At 39.2% G+C, this 21,914-nt stretch overlaps 1 protein-coding gene and 1 non-coding gene across 3 annotated transcripts in view; one reads left to right on the top strand and one right to left on the bottom strand.

Moving 5' to 3' along the window:
• KCNG3 (potassium voltage-gated channel modifier subfamily G member 3) overlaps positions 1–20,556 on the top strand; it is a 73,063-nt gene extending 52,507 nt beyond the window's left edge. For both annotated transcript variants that reach the window (XM_007970814.3, XM_007970813.3), the window contains exon 2: positions 1,679–20,556. In XM_007970814.3, coding sequence (XP_007969005.1) covers positions 1,679–2,324 — 646 coding nt within the window. In that variant the 3' untranslated portion in view covers positions 2,325–20,556. The remainder of the gene's footprint in view (positions 1–1,678) is intronic.
• Positions 5,755–5,814, bottom strand: LOC119627447 (small nucleolar RNA SNORD75). The gene has a single exon (XR_005243640.1). It is a non-coding gene; the product is annotated as a small nucleolar RNA SNORD75 (small nucleolar RNA).
• Positions 20,557–21,914: the final 1,358 nt, after the last annotated feature.

Here is a 21,914-nt window from a genome sequence, read left to right as displayed (position 1 = left end):
CAGGTGGCAGAGGTTGCAGTGAGCCGAGATTGTGCCACTGCACTGCAGCCTGGGTGACAGAGTGAGACTCCATCTCAATTAAAAAAATAAAAAAATTTAAAATGTTAATTAAATTTAAAATTACCTTCAAGTTACCACTCACAGGGCCAGAGGTGTTGAAACTTGATTTTCTCAGCTTTGGGGTGTGTGGGCTGAGGGCTGGGGGTCTAGAGCTCCCAGGATGCTGGCTTCTTCAAGAATCCTACCCATTGGCTGAGTGTGGTGGCTCATGGCTGTAATCCTGGCACTTTGGGAGGCTGAGGTGGGCGGATCACCTTAGGTAGGGAGTTCGAGACCAGCCTGGCCAACATGGTGAAACTCCATCTTTACTACAAATACAAAAATTAGCCGGCCATGGTGGCATATGCCTGTAGTCCCAGCTACTGGAGAGGCTGAGGCAGGAGAATTGCTTGAACCTGGGAGGCAGAGGTTGCAGTGAGCTGAGATGGCGTCACTACACTCCAGCCTGGGCGACAGCGTGAGACTTCGTCTCAAAAAAAAAAGGAATCCTACCCCTTAACTTCAGTGTGCTGTATACATACAATTATTTTCAGTGCATGCAGTAATGCAGAAAGGCTGGTAAATACTACTCTAGGTAAAATGTAGTCTTTTAAAAATATGTGCTATGTAAAAATGATGATGGAAGACAAAGTAGTTGTGGTCTTTGGGAAAATCCTAGTGGCCATTTTGCTCCAATGTGGGAGTCCTTGGCCTTGTTTCTGCTGGGAGCCTTTTTAGAATGGTTGTGACCTGGTGTGTTCTTGGTGAGGGCACTCACCCAGTACCCCATAAACTTGCTCACTGCCAGTGTCTCCCATACAAGCCTATTGGAAGGGAAGGAAGATTCACATTTTAGGAAATGATCTTGCATTGACTGTAAGTTACCAAGAAATAGCCCGTCAAAAAACTTAGATATGTCCACATTCTGTGGGAATAATGCCCTTCCAATCCACCTCAGAACTGGTATCACAGCTGAGAACCACTGTCCTACAAGAGTAAGTTAAATTTCATGTTGCGGCCAACTGAGGATAAGTTAATTTCAAACTACCAAATAAGAGAGATATTTTTTATAAGTATTAGTGGCAAGTAAAAAAATAATTTTAATAGTATTGCAGCATAGCAGTAAGAACTTTATCAAGTTCAATTTTTTTTTTTTTTTTTTAATTTTTGAGACAGGGTCTCTTTCTGTTACCCTGGCTGGAGTGCAGTGGCACAGTCATGGCTCACTCTGGCCTTGACTTTCCCAGGCTCAGGTGATCCTCCCACGTCAGCCTCCCAAGTTGTGTGTCACCACACCCGGCTGATTTTTGTATTTTTTTTGTAGAGATGAGGTTTTGCTGTGGTGCCCAGGTTGGTCTCGAACTCTTGGGCACAAGCGATTCACCCACCTCAGCCTTCCAAAGACCTGGGATTACACACGTGAGCCACTGCACCTGGCCTTAATTTTCATCTGAATTGATTTGTTGTTCTGTTGCGTGCGTCCTGGTGATCTGATGATGTTGGTAACATTGTCTGTTCTTTATGTTTTCTGGAAAAGTAACTGAATTAGTATGTCAGTGTAGTACTATCTGAAGAAATCTAAGAGCTATTAAAATGCTTAAAAATAAAATGATCAATTCTTCTTTTGTTCTCTTGACAGGATAATTGAAGCCGTCTGCATAGGTTGGTTCACTGCGGAGTGCATCGTGAGGTTCATTGTCTCCAAAAACAAGTGTGAGTTTGTCAAGAGACCCCTGAACATCATAGATTTACTGGCAATCACACCGTATTACATCTCCGTGTTGATGACAGTGTTTACAGGCGAGAACTCTCAACTCCAGAGGGCTGGAGTCACCTTGAGGGTACTTAGAATGATGAGGATTTTTTGGGTGATTAAGCTTGCCCGTCACTTCATTGGTCTTCAGACACTCGGTTTGACTCTCAAACGTTGCTACCGAGAGATGGTTATGTTACTTGTCTTCATTTGTGTTGCCATGGCAATCTTTAGTGCACTTTCTCAGCTTCTTGAACATGGGCTGGACCTGGAAACATCCAACAAGGACTTCACCAGCATTCCCGCTGCCTGCTGGTGGGTGATTATCTCTATGACTACAGTTGGCTATGGAGATATGTATCCTATCACAGTGCCTGGAAGAATTCTTGGAGGAGTTTGTGTTGTCAGTGGAATTGTTCTATTGGCATTACCTATCACTTTTATCTACCATAGCTTTGTGCAGTGTTATCATGAGCTCAAGTTTAGATCTGCTAGGTATAGTAGGAGCCTCTCTGCTGAATTCCTGAATTAATGCATTGCAAATCAATTCTTGCATACACTTCATAGAAAGACCTGATGCTACTTCATATTTATGTGTTTCTTGCTGGGTGAGCACTGCAGTGGCATTGTCATCATCTTGGTAGGGTAAAAATTATCCTTCCCAGCCGAAGGGATAAAACAGTTTACTTATTATGGAGTAAATAGAATTGAGACTGCAAAGGAAGAATAATGACTCCTAGAGTAAACTTTTAGGACCTGGTTTCATTTGGACTTGTTTTCCCATTTCCTTGAATTATTACACATTTTAAAAAAATACCTTATTTGAACATTTTAAAACAGAAAGGTACAATTTTCCAAATGTTTTTCCATCTTATGAATTCAGAAGCTTGGAACTTATGATGTTTTTTGTTTGAGAGTAACATTTTCATTTCTAAATGTTTTATAATTTCTCATATCAATGTCAGAAGTATCCTGGAAACATATGTCACATGCAGGAACTGTTTAACAAATACTTAAAAAATTTGGCCAAAATTTAAACTGTATAATAGAGCTAGATACAAGCAAGAATAGTATTTGAAAGACTTTTCCAGCATACTTCTCAATTCTTTGCTTTATTTTTGTGCCAATTATTCACCTTATTGTGCAGCTTCATGGAAGCTTGAGTATGTTCTCCCTTTTCCATTTTGGATTTATCTCTTTACTGAAATGACTCAAAAGGTATTTAAGAATTGATGACAGCTTGTGTTGTTTAGCATCTTATTGGATAATATTTGAATTCATTGCTGTTCCTAGGTGATAACTGTCCTAATACTTAGATGTCCAAACAAGAATACTTCCAACATAAAAATTATAATAGGAATAATTTGAGATGACTCAATATTACAATCTCTTCTTCTCTTAACCTCTTCCCCCAAACACTAGAGGTTTAATAAGACTTATCAGATGAAAGGATATTTATATAGCCTTTTAGTACCAAAGTCATACTTATGTGTTGTCACTGGATTGTCATTAAAGGAAGAAATTAAATATTACTGTACTCTTAGTTGCTGTGTAGCTAAGTCAATTTTAAGCCAGTAAAAGCAATGGATACATAATTATTTGATCTGATCTTTAACCATTGTGAATCACAGCTACAGCAAAACCCTTCTTGTAAGAATATTGACTAATATGCCATGTTAATCTGGCTAGATTATTAGGACTAGGTAATGTAAAAGTGATGATTGTTTAGTAACTAAATTTTAGCAATAGGAGTTAGAATTTCGCTTTTTCAACCAGTTACCATAAAGAAGTTAGTGTATATATAAACACAAATAATTAGTGACAGATTCATAAAAAATTGAATGTTGTACACAGTAATTTTGTCAGGGGTAGAGAAGACAGGGATTGGGAAGTGGTGGGTAGGATGAAGGACCTGGATATATTTATCAAATAAAGGGTTACCAGAAGTGTTCATTAAAGGAATTGTAGCCATCATCTAGTTCAAACCTCAACTATCACAGATAGAAAATCAGGGCAGGAGAGGATAGAATTGTGAAGGAGTCAGGGCTAACACCTGGATCTCCAGAAACCTAGCCTAGCCGTTTAATCTTCACACACCTCTGGGTTCTGAGAAAAGCCTGGAAAAATCACACTTCTTTGTCATTGTCATGCTGAGGTAATAATAGCAAAACTGTTTTCTTTTCCTTCATTTCCTTTCCTAAGCTTATGTAATACTTTGGCCATTAAATATCTTGCCTTATCTTCCCTACTACTGCTGGTATGCTGTTTCTTACATACTCAAAAGAAATTCGATTATTTATTGTATATTTATTGTATTCTAATATAATTGAAATAAATGGCATGGATTTATTTTTTCTTACCTATTTGGATTAAAGCTTTGTGGTTCATGCAAACAATGTGCAGATGACAGCACCTCCATATTACTAATAAAAATATGATATCCATCAATTTTACTGGTACTGGGACCGCTTTATGTGAATATGTCCTATCTTCCCAAGTAAATTATAACTGTCTTGAGAGCTGGGATCCTCTCTCATGCATACACCTTTATATCCCCGACAGTGTCTGTTACAGACTCGGGCACAAACAGTTGACTGATTTGAGGGGAGAAACTTCTGTGTGAAGAGACAAGGAGAAGCATACATCTATAGTTATATATATGTATGTGTGTGTATGTGTATATATATATGGCATGTACATGTGCAAATATACACACAGATTTCATACTACGCTTAGGTAACAAGTGTGAAATCTCTTGTTGGTGATTCCAGACTTTCCACAGGACCAATTTTCATAAAGAAGCATGTTGGATAAATGCTAGTGGCAGTTAAGCTACCCATTTATAAGGAGACGATGAGATGTGATAGAGTAGTTCATTCATAAATGAAAAAATATGTATTAGGGTTTTGTCTTCATGGATGTTATATTTTTTTAGGAACAGCATTTTCTTGTAACTTTCCCAGAGTGTTACTACTTTTATCATTATTTATCTATTTATTTTTTTCTAGAGACAGAGTTCTGCTTGGTTGACCAGGCTGGAGTGCAGTGGTGTGATCATAGCTCACTGCAGTCTCCAACTCCTAGGCTTAAGCAGTCCTCCCACCCCAGCCTCCCAAGTTGCTAGGACTATAGGTGTGCATCACCATGCTGGTTAATTTTTTTATTTTTATTTTTTTTGTGGAGATAGGGGTCTCACTATGTTGCCCAGGCTGGCCTCAAACTCCTGGCCTCAAGCATTCCTCCCACCTCAGCCTCCCAAAGCTCTGGGATTATGGGCATGAGACACTGTGCCTGGCCTGTTGCTGCTTTTTAAAAAAAAACCCATTAAGTATCACTTCTTTCTTAGCTATACTTACAGACATCTCTTATAACTCAGTCTTCGTGGCAGAAATGTTTTCATTAATATCTATAGTGGTACCAGTAAGTCAGACATTATCCTAAATTAAAATACCCAAAGAGGAAAAAAGCCCTCATCTCTGAATCTTTAATCTGATTTTACCACACCTGAATTTACATGACTTGATCTAATTTGTAACTTGTTTTGTATTCTCTAAAATGGGATTTTTAGGATTACAAAAACAAAATTAGGGAATACATTAGAAAGTGAACAAATTGAAGACTTTTATTACTGTATTGTCATTGTTGCTAATTGAAACAGTTGCATTTGTTCTTGGGTTTTTTAGTTACTTATAACTACCCATTTGTAAGTTCATACTTTCTGAAAAGTTATTTCCACAATGGCTGTCAATAAGTCAAAATAATTTTTCTCTTTTTAAACCTTTGTCCAGATGTCCTGTGATCTGGAAGAGGTGGAGATGGGGTTAATTTGGATGTTGGTGTTGGGAGAATTTTCCCTGTTGGCTTGGTATTTGCTAATAGCAGCTTATTTTCCTCTTTTTTTTTTTTTTTTTCTTTTTAAAGAAAATAGACAAAAAGATGCAAAACAATATTTGAAATATTAAAGCCTCAGGATAGAATTTCAGACATCCCTTCTGTCCACTTCACCTCTTTTCCATAGAAATGAAAAATAACACATTGAAAGCTCCTAGCCCTGTATTACTATTTAGTTGTGTAACTCCAAACTTAATGCATAGTGTCATAGAATATTTCGAGTCCTCTGACTCTTCATAAATGTACATTCCCTTATGGTGTGCAATATACAATTCAATCAAACATAGTCTAATCATTTTATAGGGTCATAGGAAGTTGGAACTAAGGGGGTTGTGGAAGCCTTCTGGTCTATTTTGGCCCAGTTGTATGCCTTTTGTCCGATCCAAATGTTAGCAACCAGGGAACTCTGTTCCCAGTGGGTTGTAATTTAGCCATGGTCACTCTAGTGTCAGGTTAGGTCCCGGAAGCTTGATTTCCAGACTTTTGGCTTAGTACTCTGGATATACTTCCTTTAAGAATTTTGTAACTTCGGAAGGCATGAAGGATTTCTTTTAAAAATATTTTCTCAGCCGGGCATGGTGACTCACGCCTGTAATTCCACCACTTTGGGAGGCTGAGGCAGGTGGATCACCTGAGGTCAGGAGTTCGAGACCAGCCTGGCCAACATGGTGAAAACCCATCTCTACTAAAAATACAAAAACTAATTGGGCATCGTGGTGCCTGTAATCCCAGCTATTGGGAGGCTGAGGCAGAAGAATCACTTGAACTAGGGAGGCAGAGGTTGCAGTGAGCCGAGATCGCACCTTTGTACTCCACCCTGGGTGGCAAAAGTGAAACTCCATCTCAAAAAAGAAAAAAAAAGAAAAATTTTTCTTTAGGGCTTTGGCGTTCCCCATGTGTTTTCTTTTTCTTTTTCTTTCTTTCTTTTTAAGTTTGAATTAAGAAGCAATTATTGCCAGGCATGGTGGCTCATGCCTGTAATCCCAGTAGTTTGGGAGGCCAAGGTGGTTGGATCACTTGAGGTCAGGAGTTCAAAACCAGCCTGGCCAACATAGCGAAACCCTGTCTCTACTAAAAATACAAAAAATTAGCCAGGCTTGATGACACATGAATGTAATCCCAGCTACGCAGAAGGTTGAGGCATGAGAATCACTTGAACCTGGGAGGTGGAGGTTCCAGTGAGCTGAGATCATGCTACTGTACTCCAGCATGGGTGACAGAGGGAAACTCTCTCTCTCAAAAAATTATATATGTACAATAATATATAATCGACAGAGTTTATTTTTATGATAAAAATATCAAAGAGATATATATTGCTTTTAGAAGCCTTAGATGTCAAAAAGGAGGGCTTAAGACAAATGCATAAGGAACTCAGATTTTCTACAGAATTTTTAAAATTACCGTATAGTTGTGCACCCATCCACATGTATACAAATAAGTACAGGTATTTGATAGTTGTCACTGCATTATTTAGGACATTCTCAGAACCAGGCTGAGAAATGTCAAGTAACATGGGTTGAAGCTTTAATGGAATGTTCTGGAAAGTTCCATTTTGGTCAGGAAAGGTTGCATCCATTTACTTCTCTGTTTGTTCAGTGTTTTTTCATATGATGTTTCACTTCCTGGTTTTCCAGAGCCCGTCTGCACTCAGAGGCCTGGGCATATCAGTTCTGCCTCTCCAAGTAGACTAATGATTTACTGCCTTATTTGCAGTGAGGCCTTCCATAAATTTGTGAAATGTCATCCAGAAGCATGATTATATTGTCCCATTCTGTGGTTAACATATGCCCAAACTTTCAGATTTTTCTGGATCTTCCAAATATTCTCAATAAGTACTGGAGCTTTTAACTATTAGCATAAGCTCAATTGTCAGTTTACTATTATTTGCTTAGAAAATTGAACTTGATAATCTGCGTTTATACTGTAATTTAAACAAATACATTTTAAGTAGCTTTGGTGGGAATTCTTTGGTTTATCTTTTAAAATATCAACAAGACTGTACCAAATGTAATAATAACATTTAGTACATGAAAGTGAAGGGAGAATGTTATTTGGCTCTCACCTACCAAGAATAAGTGATTCTATGTTATTTATATCTGAAGTAGTGCTTTGGTGTACTTATTTATGCAGCACTGTATTAAAACTCAAATTAAATTTCCCATAATTTTATATTAGATAGGATCACCCCCACTTCAGTTATTTGTGTTATTTGGAAATAATTCTATAGTTCTGCCCATGACAGAGTGGAGGCGGTTTGTAGTGTGTATTGGTTTGTTTTTGTTTTGTAGTAGAGACGGGGTCTCCCTATGTTACCCAGGCTGGTCTCAAACTCCTGGGCTCAAGCAATGACATTTGCTGTAGTAATATATGATGATTTGTTCAACTTAGGTATTGTTTTTCAACTGCATATTACAACCTCGATCTTATAACTCTGATGGAATTCCATGCTGTCTTTCTCTACAATATAGAGGACAAGATAATTTTACTTTCTTAGTAGAGAGTAATATTTATAGTTACAAATTCTGCGCTGTGATAAAAGTGGAACGTTTATTATGTGATTGCAGTGATACACATTTTTGTTTTTTTTTTTTTGGAGACAGAGTTTCACTCTCGTTGCTCAGGCTGGAGTGCAATGGTGCAATCTCAGCTCACTACAACCTCCACCTCCTGGGTTCAAACAATTCTCCTGCCTCAGCCTCCCAAGTAGCTGGGATTACAGGCACCCACCATCATGCCCTGCTAATTTTTGTATTTTTAGTAGAGACGGGGTTTTGCCGTGTTGGCCAGGCTGGTCTCGATCTCCTGACCTCAGGTGGTCTCTACCTCAGCCTCCCAAAGTGCTGGGATTGCAGGAGTGAGTCAGCGCACCTGGCCCACATATTTATTTTTTAAAACCATACCTATGTCAGTGCTGTTTGGCAAAATAAAAAAAAAAATTAAACCATACCCACGCTTTTATACTATATACTCTGAAGTAAAATGGAAATCATAAAATCTGTGTAAGGCTTAGCTTTCAGATCTATGTGAAGGTTGTTTATTTTTGTTCCTAGGACAGAGGTGGAAACTTCAGATGGTTTGCTTTGAGATAAACTGCTTAATCTCTTACCTATATTTTTTATTCAGTAATTCTCACCATTTGGAAGGCTCTTAAAAACAATAAATAATACAAATCATATAAATATTCTAGTTTTAAAGTTAGAATGATGGGTCATGGTTGCTTTCTTTCTAAGATTTGACTTATATTAATTTAATGAAAACCACTTTTTATTAGATTCCCAGTTAACCCTGTTTGAAAAGATCAGAAACTGGGCACACATATATTTGTGTGTCTTTTTCTTAAATATATTTTTTATGTATGCATCTTTTTGTGCTGTAGTACGAGGTAGAGATAGGAACAGTATGGTATGTAAGAAATAATTAGGTATACCCCACTTCATGTAATAGGTGAGTTTCTAGACATTCGTATGGGAAAAAAGGGTTGTAAATGTCTCCATATTTTATATAATGATAGATATGTACAGGAACTCAGTTGGGAAATCTAACCTGTTTGTCACCCTTCTGTTGTGTTATCAATCATCCCCTAAAGGAAATTTAAAAAAAATATTTCATTTTTCATGCATGTATCAAAGAGCAAGTTCTTTTGAGTAGGGCATTCTTGTATAAGGGTCAAAACAGAATCAGATTTTATTAAAAAGCCAGTATGTGTAAAATCAGATTTGAGGAATTATAATGTTTGACCTAAGGATGAGGAATTTTGTCAACTGAGAAAGTGTGGTTTTTATGGTCCTCACAAAAGTTTTCTAAGGGGTAGCTGGGATGATAGATGGATACCTTCTTTTTATTCCCTGTTCTAGCTCTTTTCTGCTTTGCCCTTTCTCAGTTCAGCGACTCACACTCTATTCTGTTTAATCCCACACAAGTGAGTGTTAAGCATGTCTTCACCATGCCAAGAGGCAACTGAGTGGCCAGAGAAGGAAATGAGGGTAGTTCCTGGGTACATGACTACCTTGACCAGTCAGTGTTGTTGGCACTGTGGCTCTGTAGACAAGCTTTAGTCTATCTAGGAAGAGTTTTTAGGGAAGTTTAAAAATGGAACTAAATAAATATGGGGTGGTCCTAACAATGCGTTTTTTTTTTTAAAAAAATGAGATACAATTCATATGCCATAAAATTTGTTATCTTAAAATGTACAGTTCTGTGGTTTTTAATATATTTATAGAGCTATATAACCATCACCACTATCTAACCCCAGAACATTTTCATGTACCCTGTGCCCATTAGCAGTCACTACCCATTTCCACTCCACCCATCCCCTGGCAACCACTAATCTACTTTCTGTCTCTGTGGATTTGCCTGTTCTGGACATTTCATATAAATGGAGTCATATGATATGTGGCCGACCTTTGTGTCTGCCATCTTTCACCTCGTGTCATGTTTTCAAGGTTCATCCATGTTGTAGCATGTATCAGTACATCATTCCTTTTTATGACTGAATAATATTTCCTTGTATGGGTAGATTGCATTTTGTTTATCCATGCCTAAGTTGATGGATACTTTTCTTGTTTCTACTTTTTGAGTGTTATGAATAATGCTGCTATGACATTCATGTACAAATTATCATGTGGACATAGGGTTTCTTTTTCTCTTGGATATAAACCTAGGAATGGAATTGCCAGGTTAGATGCTAATGTTTAACTTTTTGAGGAGCTGCCAAACTGTTTTCCAAAGCAGCTGAGCAATTTGATTCCTACCAGCAATGTGTGAGGGTTCCAGTTTCTCCACATCCTCCCCAACTCTTGTTGTTTTCCTTTTTAAAAATAATAGCCATCACAGTGGGTATGAAATGGTTATCTCCCTGTGGTTATGACTTGCATTTGCCTAATGACTAATGCTGTTGGTCGTCTTTTCATCTATTCTTTGGAGAAATGTCTACGTTTAAACCCTTTGCCTTTAAAAAAATAGGTTTTTAAAAAATTTGTTGGATTTTAAGAGTTGTTTATTCTGGATACTAGATCCTTATCAAATGTACGATTTGCAAATATTTTCTCTTATTCTGAGGGTTGTCTTTTCACTTTCTTAGTGGTATGTATCATTTGCAGCACACGTTTTAAATTTTGATGTTGCCCAATTTATCTGTTTTTTTCTCTTGTCTCTTGCTTCTGGTGTCATGTCTAATAAACTAAAGGTCATGAAGATTTACTCCTATGTGTTTTCTTAAGAATTTTATTTTATTTTATTTTATTTTATTTTTTGAGATGAAGTTTCGCTCTTGTCGCCCAGGCTGGAGTGCAGTGCAATGGTGCGATCTTGGCTTACTGCAAACTCCGCCTCCCAGGTTCAAGCGATTCTCCTGCCACAGCCTCCTGAGTAGCTGGGATTACAGGCATGTGCCACCATGCCTGGCTAATTTTTGTATTTTTAGTAGAGACAGGGTTTCACTATGTTGGCCAAGGTGGTCTCAAACTCCTGACCTCAGGTGACCCACCCGCCTTGGCCTCCCAAAGTACTGGGATTACAGGTGTGAGCCACTGTGCCCGGCCCTGTTTTCTTTTAAGAGTTTTATAGTGTTATGCCTGTCTTTAGGTCTCTGATACATTTTGAGTTAATTTTTGCATATGTTATGAAGTAGGAGTCCAGTTTTATTTATTTATTTTTTGCATGTAGATATCCAGTTGTTGAAAAGATCAGTCTTTCTCCATGTAATGGTATTGGCACTTTTGTCAAAAATCAATTGACCATAGATGTGTGGGTTTATTTCTAGACTCTCAATTCTATTCTAGTGATCTGTGTGTCGATTTCTATGCCAGAACAACACAAAAGATTGTATCTTTGTAGTAAGTTTGGAAATCAGGAAGTATGAGTCTCTCTTCCTTTTTTTTTTTGTTGAGATGGAATTTCACTCTTGTTGCCTAGGCTGGAGTGCAGCGGTGCGATCTCGGCTCACTGCAACCTCTGTCTCCCAGGTTCAAGCAATTCCATTTTTAAAATTATTTTGGCTATTCTGGGTCCCTTGTGTTTCTTTGTTTCTTTTTTATTATCTTTTTTTCTTTCTCTCTCTCTCTCTTTTTTTTTTTTTTTTGAGACAGTGTCTCACTCCAGCTCAGGCTGGAGTGCAGTGCTGCGATCACAGCTCACCACAACCTTAACCTCTTCCTGGGCTCAGAGGATCTTCCCATCTCAGCCTCCTGAGCAGCTGGAAGCACAGGCATATACCACCATGTCTAGCTAATTAAAAAAAATTTTTTTTGTAGAGATAGGTGCTCGGGCTGTGTTGTTCCCTGTGTTACTCGAGCTGGTTTTGAACTCCTGGGCTCAAGCAATCCTTCCACCTTAGCATCCCAAAGTATTGAGATTACAGGTGTAGGCTATAGTGCCTGGCCATTCCTTGTATTACTCTAGGAATTTTAGGATTGGTGTGTCCATTTCTGCAAAAAAATTTAGTTGGAATTTTGATAGTGAATACATTGAATCTGTAGATAAATTAGAGGAGTAGCATCTTATTCATATTGTCTTCTAATCTATGAGTATGAGGTGCCTTTCGATTCACTTAGGTCTTCTTTAATTTCTTTCAACAATGTTTTGTAGTTTTCAGTGTACAAGTCTTGCATTTGGTTTAACTTACTCCCAAGTATTTTATTTTTGTGACTGCAGTCCAAAGGCCAGAGAGCCTGGAATTCTGATGTGCAAGGGTAGGAGAAGAGTGTCCCCAGCTCTAAGGGAAAGAAAAGAAATTACCTTTTCTTTGTCTTTTTTGTTCTGTCTGGTCCTTCAGCCAATTGTTTTTTTGTTTTGTTTTGTTTTGAGACGGAGTTCTGCTCTGTCACCCAGGCTGGAGTGCAGTGGCACCATCACAGCTCACTGCAACCCCACCTCTCGGGTTCAAGCAATTCTCCTGCCTCAACCTCTCAAGTAGCTGGGATTACAGGGGTGTGCTACCACGCCTGGCTAACTTGTATTTTTAGTAGAGACAGAGTTTCACCATGTTGGCCAGGCTGGTCTTGAACTCCTGACCTGAAGTGATATGCCCGCCTTGGCCTCCCAAAATACTGAAATTACAGACATTAGCCACCACCCCGGCCCTTCTACCAACTGGATGGTGCCTGCCCACATTGATGGTAGATCTTCCCCACTCAGCCCACCGACTCACACACCAATCTCTGGAAACACCCTCACAGATATACCCAGCAGTAATAGTTTACCTGTTCTCTAGCTATTCCTTAATCTAGTCAAGTTGACACCTAAAATTAACCATCATACTTGTTGAATGCTTTATTAGCTCTAATAGTTATTTAAGGATTCTTTAGGGTTTTCTATATATAAGATCGTGCCATCTGCAACTGCAGATAATTTTATTTCTTTCTTTTCAATCTGGGTATCTTACTTCTTTCTCTTCTAATTGCCCCAGTTAGAACTTACAGTACAATGTCAAATAGAAGTGGACATCTTGGCCTTATTCCTGATCTTGGGGGAAAAATTCCAGTCCTTCATTGCTTAAGTATGATGTTAGTTGTGGGTTTTTCCATAGATTCCCTTTACTTGGTTGAGGAAGTATCCTTCTATCCCTGGTTTGTTGAGTGTTTTTATCATAAAAGCGTATTGGATTCTGAGTTTTAATGAAGAAATGGACGGACTTCGTGAGTTGAGTTATTGTACTGTCTATATCAGGAAATACATTTTGTTGAAGTGAGTTTTCAAGTCTCTACAATATAGATTTACCAAGTCAAAGCCATAGAAGTACTTGTTGATGGTTTTTAAACAGTTCTTCAATTGGTATATATTTAATGGTTTCTAAGTTCATTAAACTGTTTCTCTTCATTAACCCAAGTTAATTTCAGTTTGTGTTCACTTGCCTAAAGATACAGAGACACAGAGACATGAGAGATAAAAGATTACTTGCTTCTGTTGGTTGGGTTGTTGTAATGCCTCTTTATTACCTGACCTCATGCTTCTCAAACTCAGTTATTTCAGGTTCCTTGGAGAATGCTGGAGGTTGTGAATACAAGGTGCCTCTGTGTCCTTGAATTGTCAATGTTAGAGTTCTTTCAGTTCTCTTCCTTTACCTATCTTGTGAATATTTTGGCAGAAGAGCTGACAAACAGCTTTGAATTTCTGGGAACTGGATTTCCTAACAGTGTTTAATCCTATCTTTCTATAGTACTTACAGTAAGCACAAGTACCACTGAATTACTGGGATGGAGGAGGTATTCCAAACACAAGACTTGATGGTTCATTAACCTTCAGCATTGCCCTAGGAAAAGTTTTGGGTTTTCTTGTTGCTGCTGTTGTTGAATTTTAATCCTTTGTGTGCACAAAGCAGGAGCATTTGGCTAACAAGTGTCACTTCTGTGCTGGGCATTGTGGGGTATACAGAGATGACTATCAACTGGCTTTGCCCTGACAAATATGCTCTGAGAGATCCTGCAAAAAGCCCTTGAAAGACCCATTCTGAGGGTCCTTTACACTAATAATAAGCCCAGATTTTTTTTTTTTTTTTTCTTTGGACAGAGTCTTGCTCTGTCACCCAGGCTGGAGTGCAATGGCATTATCTTGGCTCACTGTAACCTCTGCCTCTCAGGTTCAAGCGATTCTCCTGCCTCAGCCTCCCGAGTAGCTGGGATTACAGGCATGCACCACCACACCTGGCTAATTTTCTGTATTTTTATTAGTGATGGGGTTTTGCCATGTTGACCAGGCTGGTCTCGAACTCATGACCTCAGGTGATCCGCCCACCTTGGCCTCCCAAAGTGTTAGGGTTAAAGGCAGAAACCACTACGCCCAGCCCTAAGCCCAGATTTTTAAATGTAATTCATCATGATGAGTGTAATCATTGTGAAATTCCTTTAGGGAATTATGTTACTAAAATCAGTGGAGGAAAAGCTTAATATTATCTGCAAGCAACATTTCCTCAAATGGTTGGAAGCTTACTTGTAAGTTTTCTGGTTTTGACTAACTTTTCATAGATAGAGCCCCACTGGCATTTTTTCATGAGTAATATTTCTAATGTAGTTTTTGACTGAATACTTACAGTTCTCTTAATTTTGTACATATGCCCCAAAGGCCTTTGGTTAATGGCCACATTTTAAATAAATCTTGTGAATGTTCTAGGCAAATATTAATCTTCAATGCAAATGTGTATATCAAACCTAACAGAGTTATGATCTAAGATTTTGGGCACACTACATTTTTAATGTTACATATTTATTTAAAATGTTCAGGGAAAAAAAGGCTTTCAAAGAGAGGTGTACTTTGTCATAACTGTAAAATAAATGTATTCAGTGCTATTCATAACAACTATTCTTAGGAATAACAGGATCCCAAATTATTAGTCATTGGCTGCTTGAGTAATGGCTACAACTCCTACAATTTATAGAGTAATGAAAATTATAGCAACTTTTTCATAAAAAATGTATTAATGTTTTATAATTCTTTTTTTTTTTTTTTTTTTTTTTTGAGACAGGGTTTTGCTTTGTCTGCCCAGGCTGGAGTACAGTGGCACGATCTTGGCTCACGGCAACCTCTGCCTCCCAGCTCGAGTGATTTTCGTGTCTTAGCCTCCCGAGCAGTTGGGATTACAGGTGTGTGTACACCCAGCTAATTTTTGTAATTTTAGTAGAGATGGGGTTTTACCATGTTGGTCAGGCTGGTCTCAAACTCCTGGCCTCAAGCGATCCGCCCACCTCAGCCTCCCAAAGTTCTGGGATTACATGTGTGAGCCACTGCTCCTGGCCTAAAAATCAGTCTTTTATTTTTGCTTAATACTTTTTTTGGTTTGGTTTTCTTTGTTTGTTTTGTTTTTTTGAAACAGAATCTCACATGGTGGCCCAGGATAGAGTGCAGCAGCATGATGATGACTCACTGCAGCCTCGACCATCTGGGCTCAAGTGATCCTCCCACCTCAACTTCTCAGGTAGCTGGGACTACAGGTACGTACCACCACACCTGGCTAATTTTTAATTTTTTTTGTACAGACAAGGGCTAACTATGTTGCCCAGGCTGGTCTCAAACTCCTGGGCCCAAGTGATCTTCCTGCCTTGGCCTCTCAAAGTGCTGGGATTATGGGCATGAGCCACCTTACCTGGCCTGCTTAATATGCTTAATATTTTTAAGTATTTTGAAAATAAACCTCTGATCCTAGTTGGTTAGCTTATTTATTTATTTAATTTTAAGAGAGTCTCTGTTGCCCAGGCTGGAGTGCAGTGGCATGATCACAGCTCATTGTAGCCTCGACCTCCTGGGCTCAAGCAATCCTCCCATCTCAGCCTCCCAAGCAGCTAGGACTACAGGCGTGTACCATGACGCTCAGCTAATTTTTAAAAAATTTTTTAGAGATGAGGTCTCACTGTGTTGCCCAGGCTGGTCTTGAACTCCTGAACTCAAGTGATCTGCCTGCCTTGGCCACCCAAAGTGCTGGAATTACAGGCATGAGCCACTGTGTCCGCCCCCCAGTTGGTTATCTTTTTTTTTTTTTTTTTTGAGATGGAGTCTTGCTCTGTCGCCCAGGCTGGAGTGCAGTGGCTGGATCTCAGCTCACGTCAAGCTCCGCCTCTCGGGTTTATGCCATTCTCCTGCCTCAGCCTCCCAAGTAGCTGGGACTACAGGCGCCCGCCACCTCGCCCGGCTAGTTTTTTGTATTTTTTAGTAGAGATGGGGTTTCACCGTGTTAGCCAGGATGGTCTCGATCTCCTGACCTTGTGATCCGCCCGTCTCGGCCTCCCAAAGTGCTGGGATTACAGGCTTAAGCCACCGCGCCCGGCCGGTTATCTTAATAAAATTTGCTTAGAGAAAAAAAGTTATAGCCAGCAGTCTCTGAAAAATGTATCTTTCTCTCTGTATTTATAGACTCATTAGTTACAGGAAAACACGGGTCACTGGAGGTAATGGAGTGATTATTGTAAGGACACGAGCAGCTGCCTGGCTGAGTCTGGTGGTTCTGTTCTCTTTCCTCCTCCCTCTCAGGGTCTGGCATCACTCTCACCTGCATTGTATCTCTTCTTTTCCCATATCTTCTCTACTTGAGGTCCACTGGTTGATTCTCTTTGTGCTTTCCATCTTCAGATTCCAGAGTAGCATTAGCTGAGTCTTACCATCACCTGGGTTGGGGAGAGGTTTTACAAGCTAGGCTCCCTGCCCTGGGGGAAGCAATTTTTTTGGGTGAGGTGATTGCTGTGGGCAGGGCAGTTTCTTTTAGAAGGAAGTGTTGGAAGTACCATCCTATGGTCCACAAAGACTTTGTGCAGGGTCACACCCTGGCCCACCATGTTAATGAAATTTTGCTGATTCGACATGATGAGAAGGAAGTAGCAAGTACTTAGATGTCACAGTGATTGACCTGTCTGGTATACTCAAGAGTAGAAAATGAATTTTACTGTAAGCTCAAATTGCTGTTGGGATTAGCCACAGTTATAACAAAAATGAATCGTTCTGTGGGCAGAGGCCATGGCTGATTTGTGGCAGTCTCTAGAAGGGTGAGTGTTTGAATTGAAGTCATTGGCATGTTCAGCTAATTACTAAATAAGCAGATTTCTAGATCTCTTCAAATAAAGGAGCATCTATCTTGGTATTTACATTTAGAGTTCCTCTCCCCTTATACCACATTCTTCCCCCAACTGTTAGGACATTTTTGCAAAGGAGCAACTCTGTGAGATTGGCACACGAGGGTGCTTCTTGCCTGGGTTTTTTTTTTTTTCTTTTTGAGATGGAGTCTTATTCTGTCGCCTAGGCTGGAGTATAGTGGCATGATCTTGGCTCACTGCCACCTCCCCATCCTGGGTTCAAGTGATCCTCCTCCCTCAGCCTCCCAAGTAGCTGGGATTACAAGAGTGCACCACTACACCTGGCTGATTTTTGTATTTTTAGTAGAGATGGGGTTTCACCATGTTGGCCAGGCAGGTTTTGAACTCCTGACCTCAAGTGATCTGCCCACCTTAGCCTCCCAAAGTGCTGGGATTACAAGCACAAGTCACCACACCCAGCCTCGTGCCTGTTTCTGCAGGAATCAGCAGGAGACCCCACAACCAGGTGACACCTGACATCACTGTGGAAGTGGTATTTGAGTTGTGGATCTTTCTGGTTACTTTGTATGCAGCTGTTTTAATGTTTATTGTTATGATTTATTAAGCTAGCTAGTCTTTTTGAATCCCCTTTTGTTTCCCTTCTTTTGATCTAATTTGGAAATGTAATAAGCAATTCCTACCAAACTTCCCATTAGAAGAACATTTTCCTAGAGTACTTGATTCAATTATTAGGTGAAAATAATTAGAGTTTTTTTCTCTTAATGTCACTGAGAGTTTGGTAGAGGAAATGAGTGCAGTAATTGTCAAACTTTTTCTTTTCTTTTTTTTTTTTCCGAGACAGGGTCTCTTTCACCCAAACTGGAGGGCAGTGGCACAATCTTGGCTCACTGCAACCTCTGCCTCCCAGGCTCAGGCGATTCTCCTGCCTCAGCCTCCTGAGTAGCTGAGATAATAGGTGTGCGCCACTATCATCTGTCTAATTTTTGTATTTTTAATAGAGATGGGGTTTCACCATGTTGGCCAGGCTGGTCTCGAACTCCTGACCTCAAATGAGCCACCTGCCTCGGCCTCCCAAAATGCTGGGATTACAGACGTGAACCACCATGCCTGGGCTAAACTTAAAAACAAAATCTACCTTGTTAATAGTTCATATATGGGATGATGAATACTTTCTATTTTCATTTTAAGGAAAATATTTTGAACATGAATTCAGTTAGCACTGAATGTCATTGCATCAGACAATTCAATAATTAAAAATACATAGACACTATAAAGTCTTTGGACTAGAGCATAAATCTGGAGTACATTTTTTCTACTTTTTGTAGTAGTTAATTATTTTTTCCTTTTAGGGCCCCAAACTGATGGCTTACATGTTAATGTACCAAATGGTCTATGACTTAGATTTGTATTATCCTTCATTTTAGAAAGCCATTGACTTGAAATCTCCAAAGATAAACTTTTAGGCCATTTTTAACTTGAAAGTGAAGAACAGATTTACTTTTGTAAAGGTAACAGAATGTAGATTTCTAACATATATTATGAATACCAAGTAATGGATTATATTCTATTTATTGATGTAAAGAATAATGTATGTCTATTTTGCACTAAAAAGTATCTTATGCATTCAATCATTTTTATACAATGATAGTTCAGTTTTATGTTGAAATAATTTTTTTTTTTTTTTTTTTTTTTGAGACAGGATCTCACTCTGACGCCAGGCTTGAGTCCAGAGGCTAGATAATGGCTCACTGCAGCCTCAACCTCCTGGGCTCAAGTGATCCTCCCACCTCAGCCTCCCAAGTAGCTGGGACTACAGGCACATGCCATGACACCCAGCTAATTTTTGCATTTTTTTATAGAGTCGGGGTTTCGCCATGTTGCCCAGGGTGGTCTCAAACTCCTGGGCTCAAGCAAATCCACCTGCCCCAAACTCCTAAAGTGCTAGGATTACAGGCATGAGCCACCACTCCCTGTCAGGAAACGTTTTTATTTGATGCATTTTAAATTTGATTTTTAGCTTAAGTTTGATCAATAAACTAACCACGTGACTATCCCTCGCGAGACCAAGATCTCGTTCTTTAGTTTCAGAATACCTTGAATTTTGGTGCACATTTTTGCTATTTTCAGAAAATACGTCGAAGTAGCCTTATATCAAAGGTAGCCTTATATGGAGAGCCTTATGCAAAGATATTAGAGTATTTAATTTCTAGTATTTTTTCTAGAATTGAGAATCTCGGTTATTTCTGAGCATATAAGAACTTTAAGAAGAGTTCTCTAGTTATGGGTAAAATATATTAAGTACATTGAGAATGTCTTTACATTTTCTGACATTTGTACTTATATTGAGTAAAGTTATACCTCAGTTTCTTGGTTGATACTGTCATATGATAAAATTAATCAATGGATAAATTGCTGTGTATGTGTGTGATAAAGATACTTGCCTTAAAATAGAACACTTCTGTCTTGCAAACAGTTTATGGTCAAATTGCGTTTTCAGTTACTGCTCTTTCTGTGCACCTGGTGAATGCAAATCTGATAAAGTCCCTGGATGTAAGAAAGAAGATGAAATGTCTTTTCATTGTTAATTACCTGCACCTGGATTAAAAAGTGTTTTCAACATGTAAAGATTTTATGGAAAAAATTAATACGTGTGTGTTGTTTGACTTCTACTGCTAAAGACAGCAAGTGATTGAACAGATAAAATATGTATTGGTTTTAACCACTATTTTTATTGACCCTATCCTCAATGACAGTAGTTATTTAATTGTGTGTCAGTTTTAGTATTTTCACTGTATATACATAACTACTGTTAACTGTCATCCTTAATGGCCATTGTATATGTCATGGAAGGATCAGATGTACTGTATCAACCAATGGGGAAGATAATGTGGATAGAAAAGATTGTATTATCATTTGGGATTTACGGTAATAATTATATTGTTTGGTAGCTGTTTTAGGAATGATGGTTTAAATGGACATAGCTTTTATTTTCTAATAAAAAGATTTCAAATCAGCTCAATTTATGTGACGTTTTCTATTTTAATATGGGATTATTAAAGTATGCAGTCATTTGGGTCATAACTTTCCTCATTCAGCTGTGTTACTTAGTATTTGTCAGACCTTTAATAATATCTTTAAATGGGCATCAAATATTTTATTAATTTGTGATTGGAGCTTTTTAGCATCTTCAGTTCTTAAGGAAATAATATTTTATAAAAATTAACTTTGTTATAAGTATGTTGTATGCACATCTGAAAAAAGTCTGTACAGCTTGAACATTTGAATAGTTAATAAATTTTGACTTTGAGAACCACCTACAGCTGATACATGATACATGCTACTATCTGTTGCATCAACTTCGTTAATCTGTGTACAGTAGTTCATTCTTAGTAGACTTACTTCCCTTTTGTTCTGAACCAAAACTTCACTTTGCAATAAATTACTGGTGAATGAAGCACAAAGATGTCTCCTGGAGGTGACAATGTCTCTGTTGGTCAGGTGGCCTTGAAGCAGTCATTTGATCTTCTTTGACCTGCTTTCATATTCTATTTTTCCTCCCTTTTAATTATTATTCTTCTCCGTGGTAAGAATATAATTAATCAACGCGAGGCAAGTTTCCAGGTGATGATGATGGGTACCCATAGGCACGTAGTACATGTTGAGTTGAATAAAAATCTTGGAAATTATACGTTCTGTACTGCTGCTTGTTTATAGTATATTCTCAGTTACAAAGATGCCTGCCAGCCCCTTTCAGTTCTCCTAGTAAAAAGACGACATGACCCTCCTCCCACTCCCCGTTATCCCTCTATTTCTCTTCTGCCCGAACTCTACACCCTGAATCCCCACTTCCTGGAGGAAGTAATTCCTGATTTGATTTTTTTTTTTTTTTTTTGAAACGGAGTCTCGCTCTGTCGCCCAGGTTGCAGTGGCGGGACCTTGGCTCACTGCAGCCTCTGTCTCCCGGGTTCAAGTGATTCTCGTGCCTCAGCCTCTCCAGTAGCTGGGACTACAGACGCGCCACCACGCCCGGCTAAGTTTTTTTTTTCAGTAGAGTCAGGTTTTCGCCATGTTGGCCGGGCTGGCTGATTTGATATTCTTGCGTGACAGTGGCCCAGCGGTGGAGCAGCTGCCCCCAGACCCCTTGACCCGGTGGCGCTTCTGCCCTGCCGGAAGCACCTTGTGTGGCCCTACCAACAGCATGGCGGCTGCATCCCCAGGAAGCAGGCCCACAGCGCCAGGAGGGGGTTTCCTGAGGACAGAGGCCGTTCTTGTCCTGATTGTCGCAGCAGGCCCTGTCGATGGAGTTAACTGTGAAATTCACCCTTTCAGAGATGGATGCAAGGACTTCTGAGGGCGGAGAAGTAGGTACCTTCCTGGATAGCTGTGGAGCCAGGGCCCTGCATTTCCCTTTGGCGTCTCTGCTGACTGAGATGTGAAGCAGTCGGCCCAGGTACCGAGAAGAGGTTTCCTTTGATTTATTGCTATTAAAGTTGTTGCTTTGAGAGCTGGGCATAAACCATAAAAACAGTGGGGAATCACAAGAAATTTGTGATAATTGCATTTAAGACAGGAACCCATTCGTCAGGTAACACTTATGTGCTGTTAATCAGAGCAATGGTTTCTAAGCCACAGGGTTTGCTTCTCATCTGAGTTCTTCTTTATATTTTATTTTTGGAACTAATCAGGTTTTTGTTTTCTTTTAGGGAAAAATAATAGCG

This window comes from Chlorocebus sabaeus, chromosome 14 (assembly GCF_047675955.1).
Source record: "Chlorocebus sabaeus isolate Y175 chromosome 14, mChlSab1.0.hap1, whole genome shotgun sequence".
NCBI lineage: Eukaryota > Metazoa > Chordata > Mammalia > Primates > Cercopithecidae > Chlorocebus > Chlorocebus sabaeus.
This window is presented reverse-complemented; position numbering and strand designations above follow the sequence as displayed.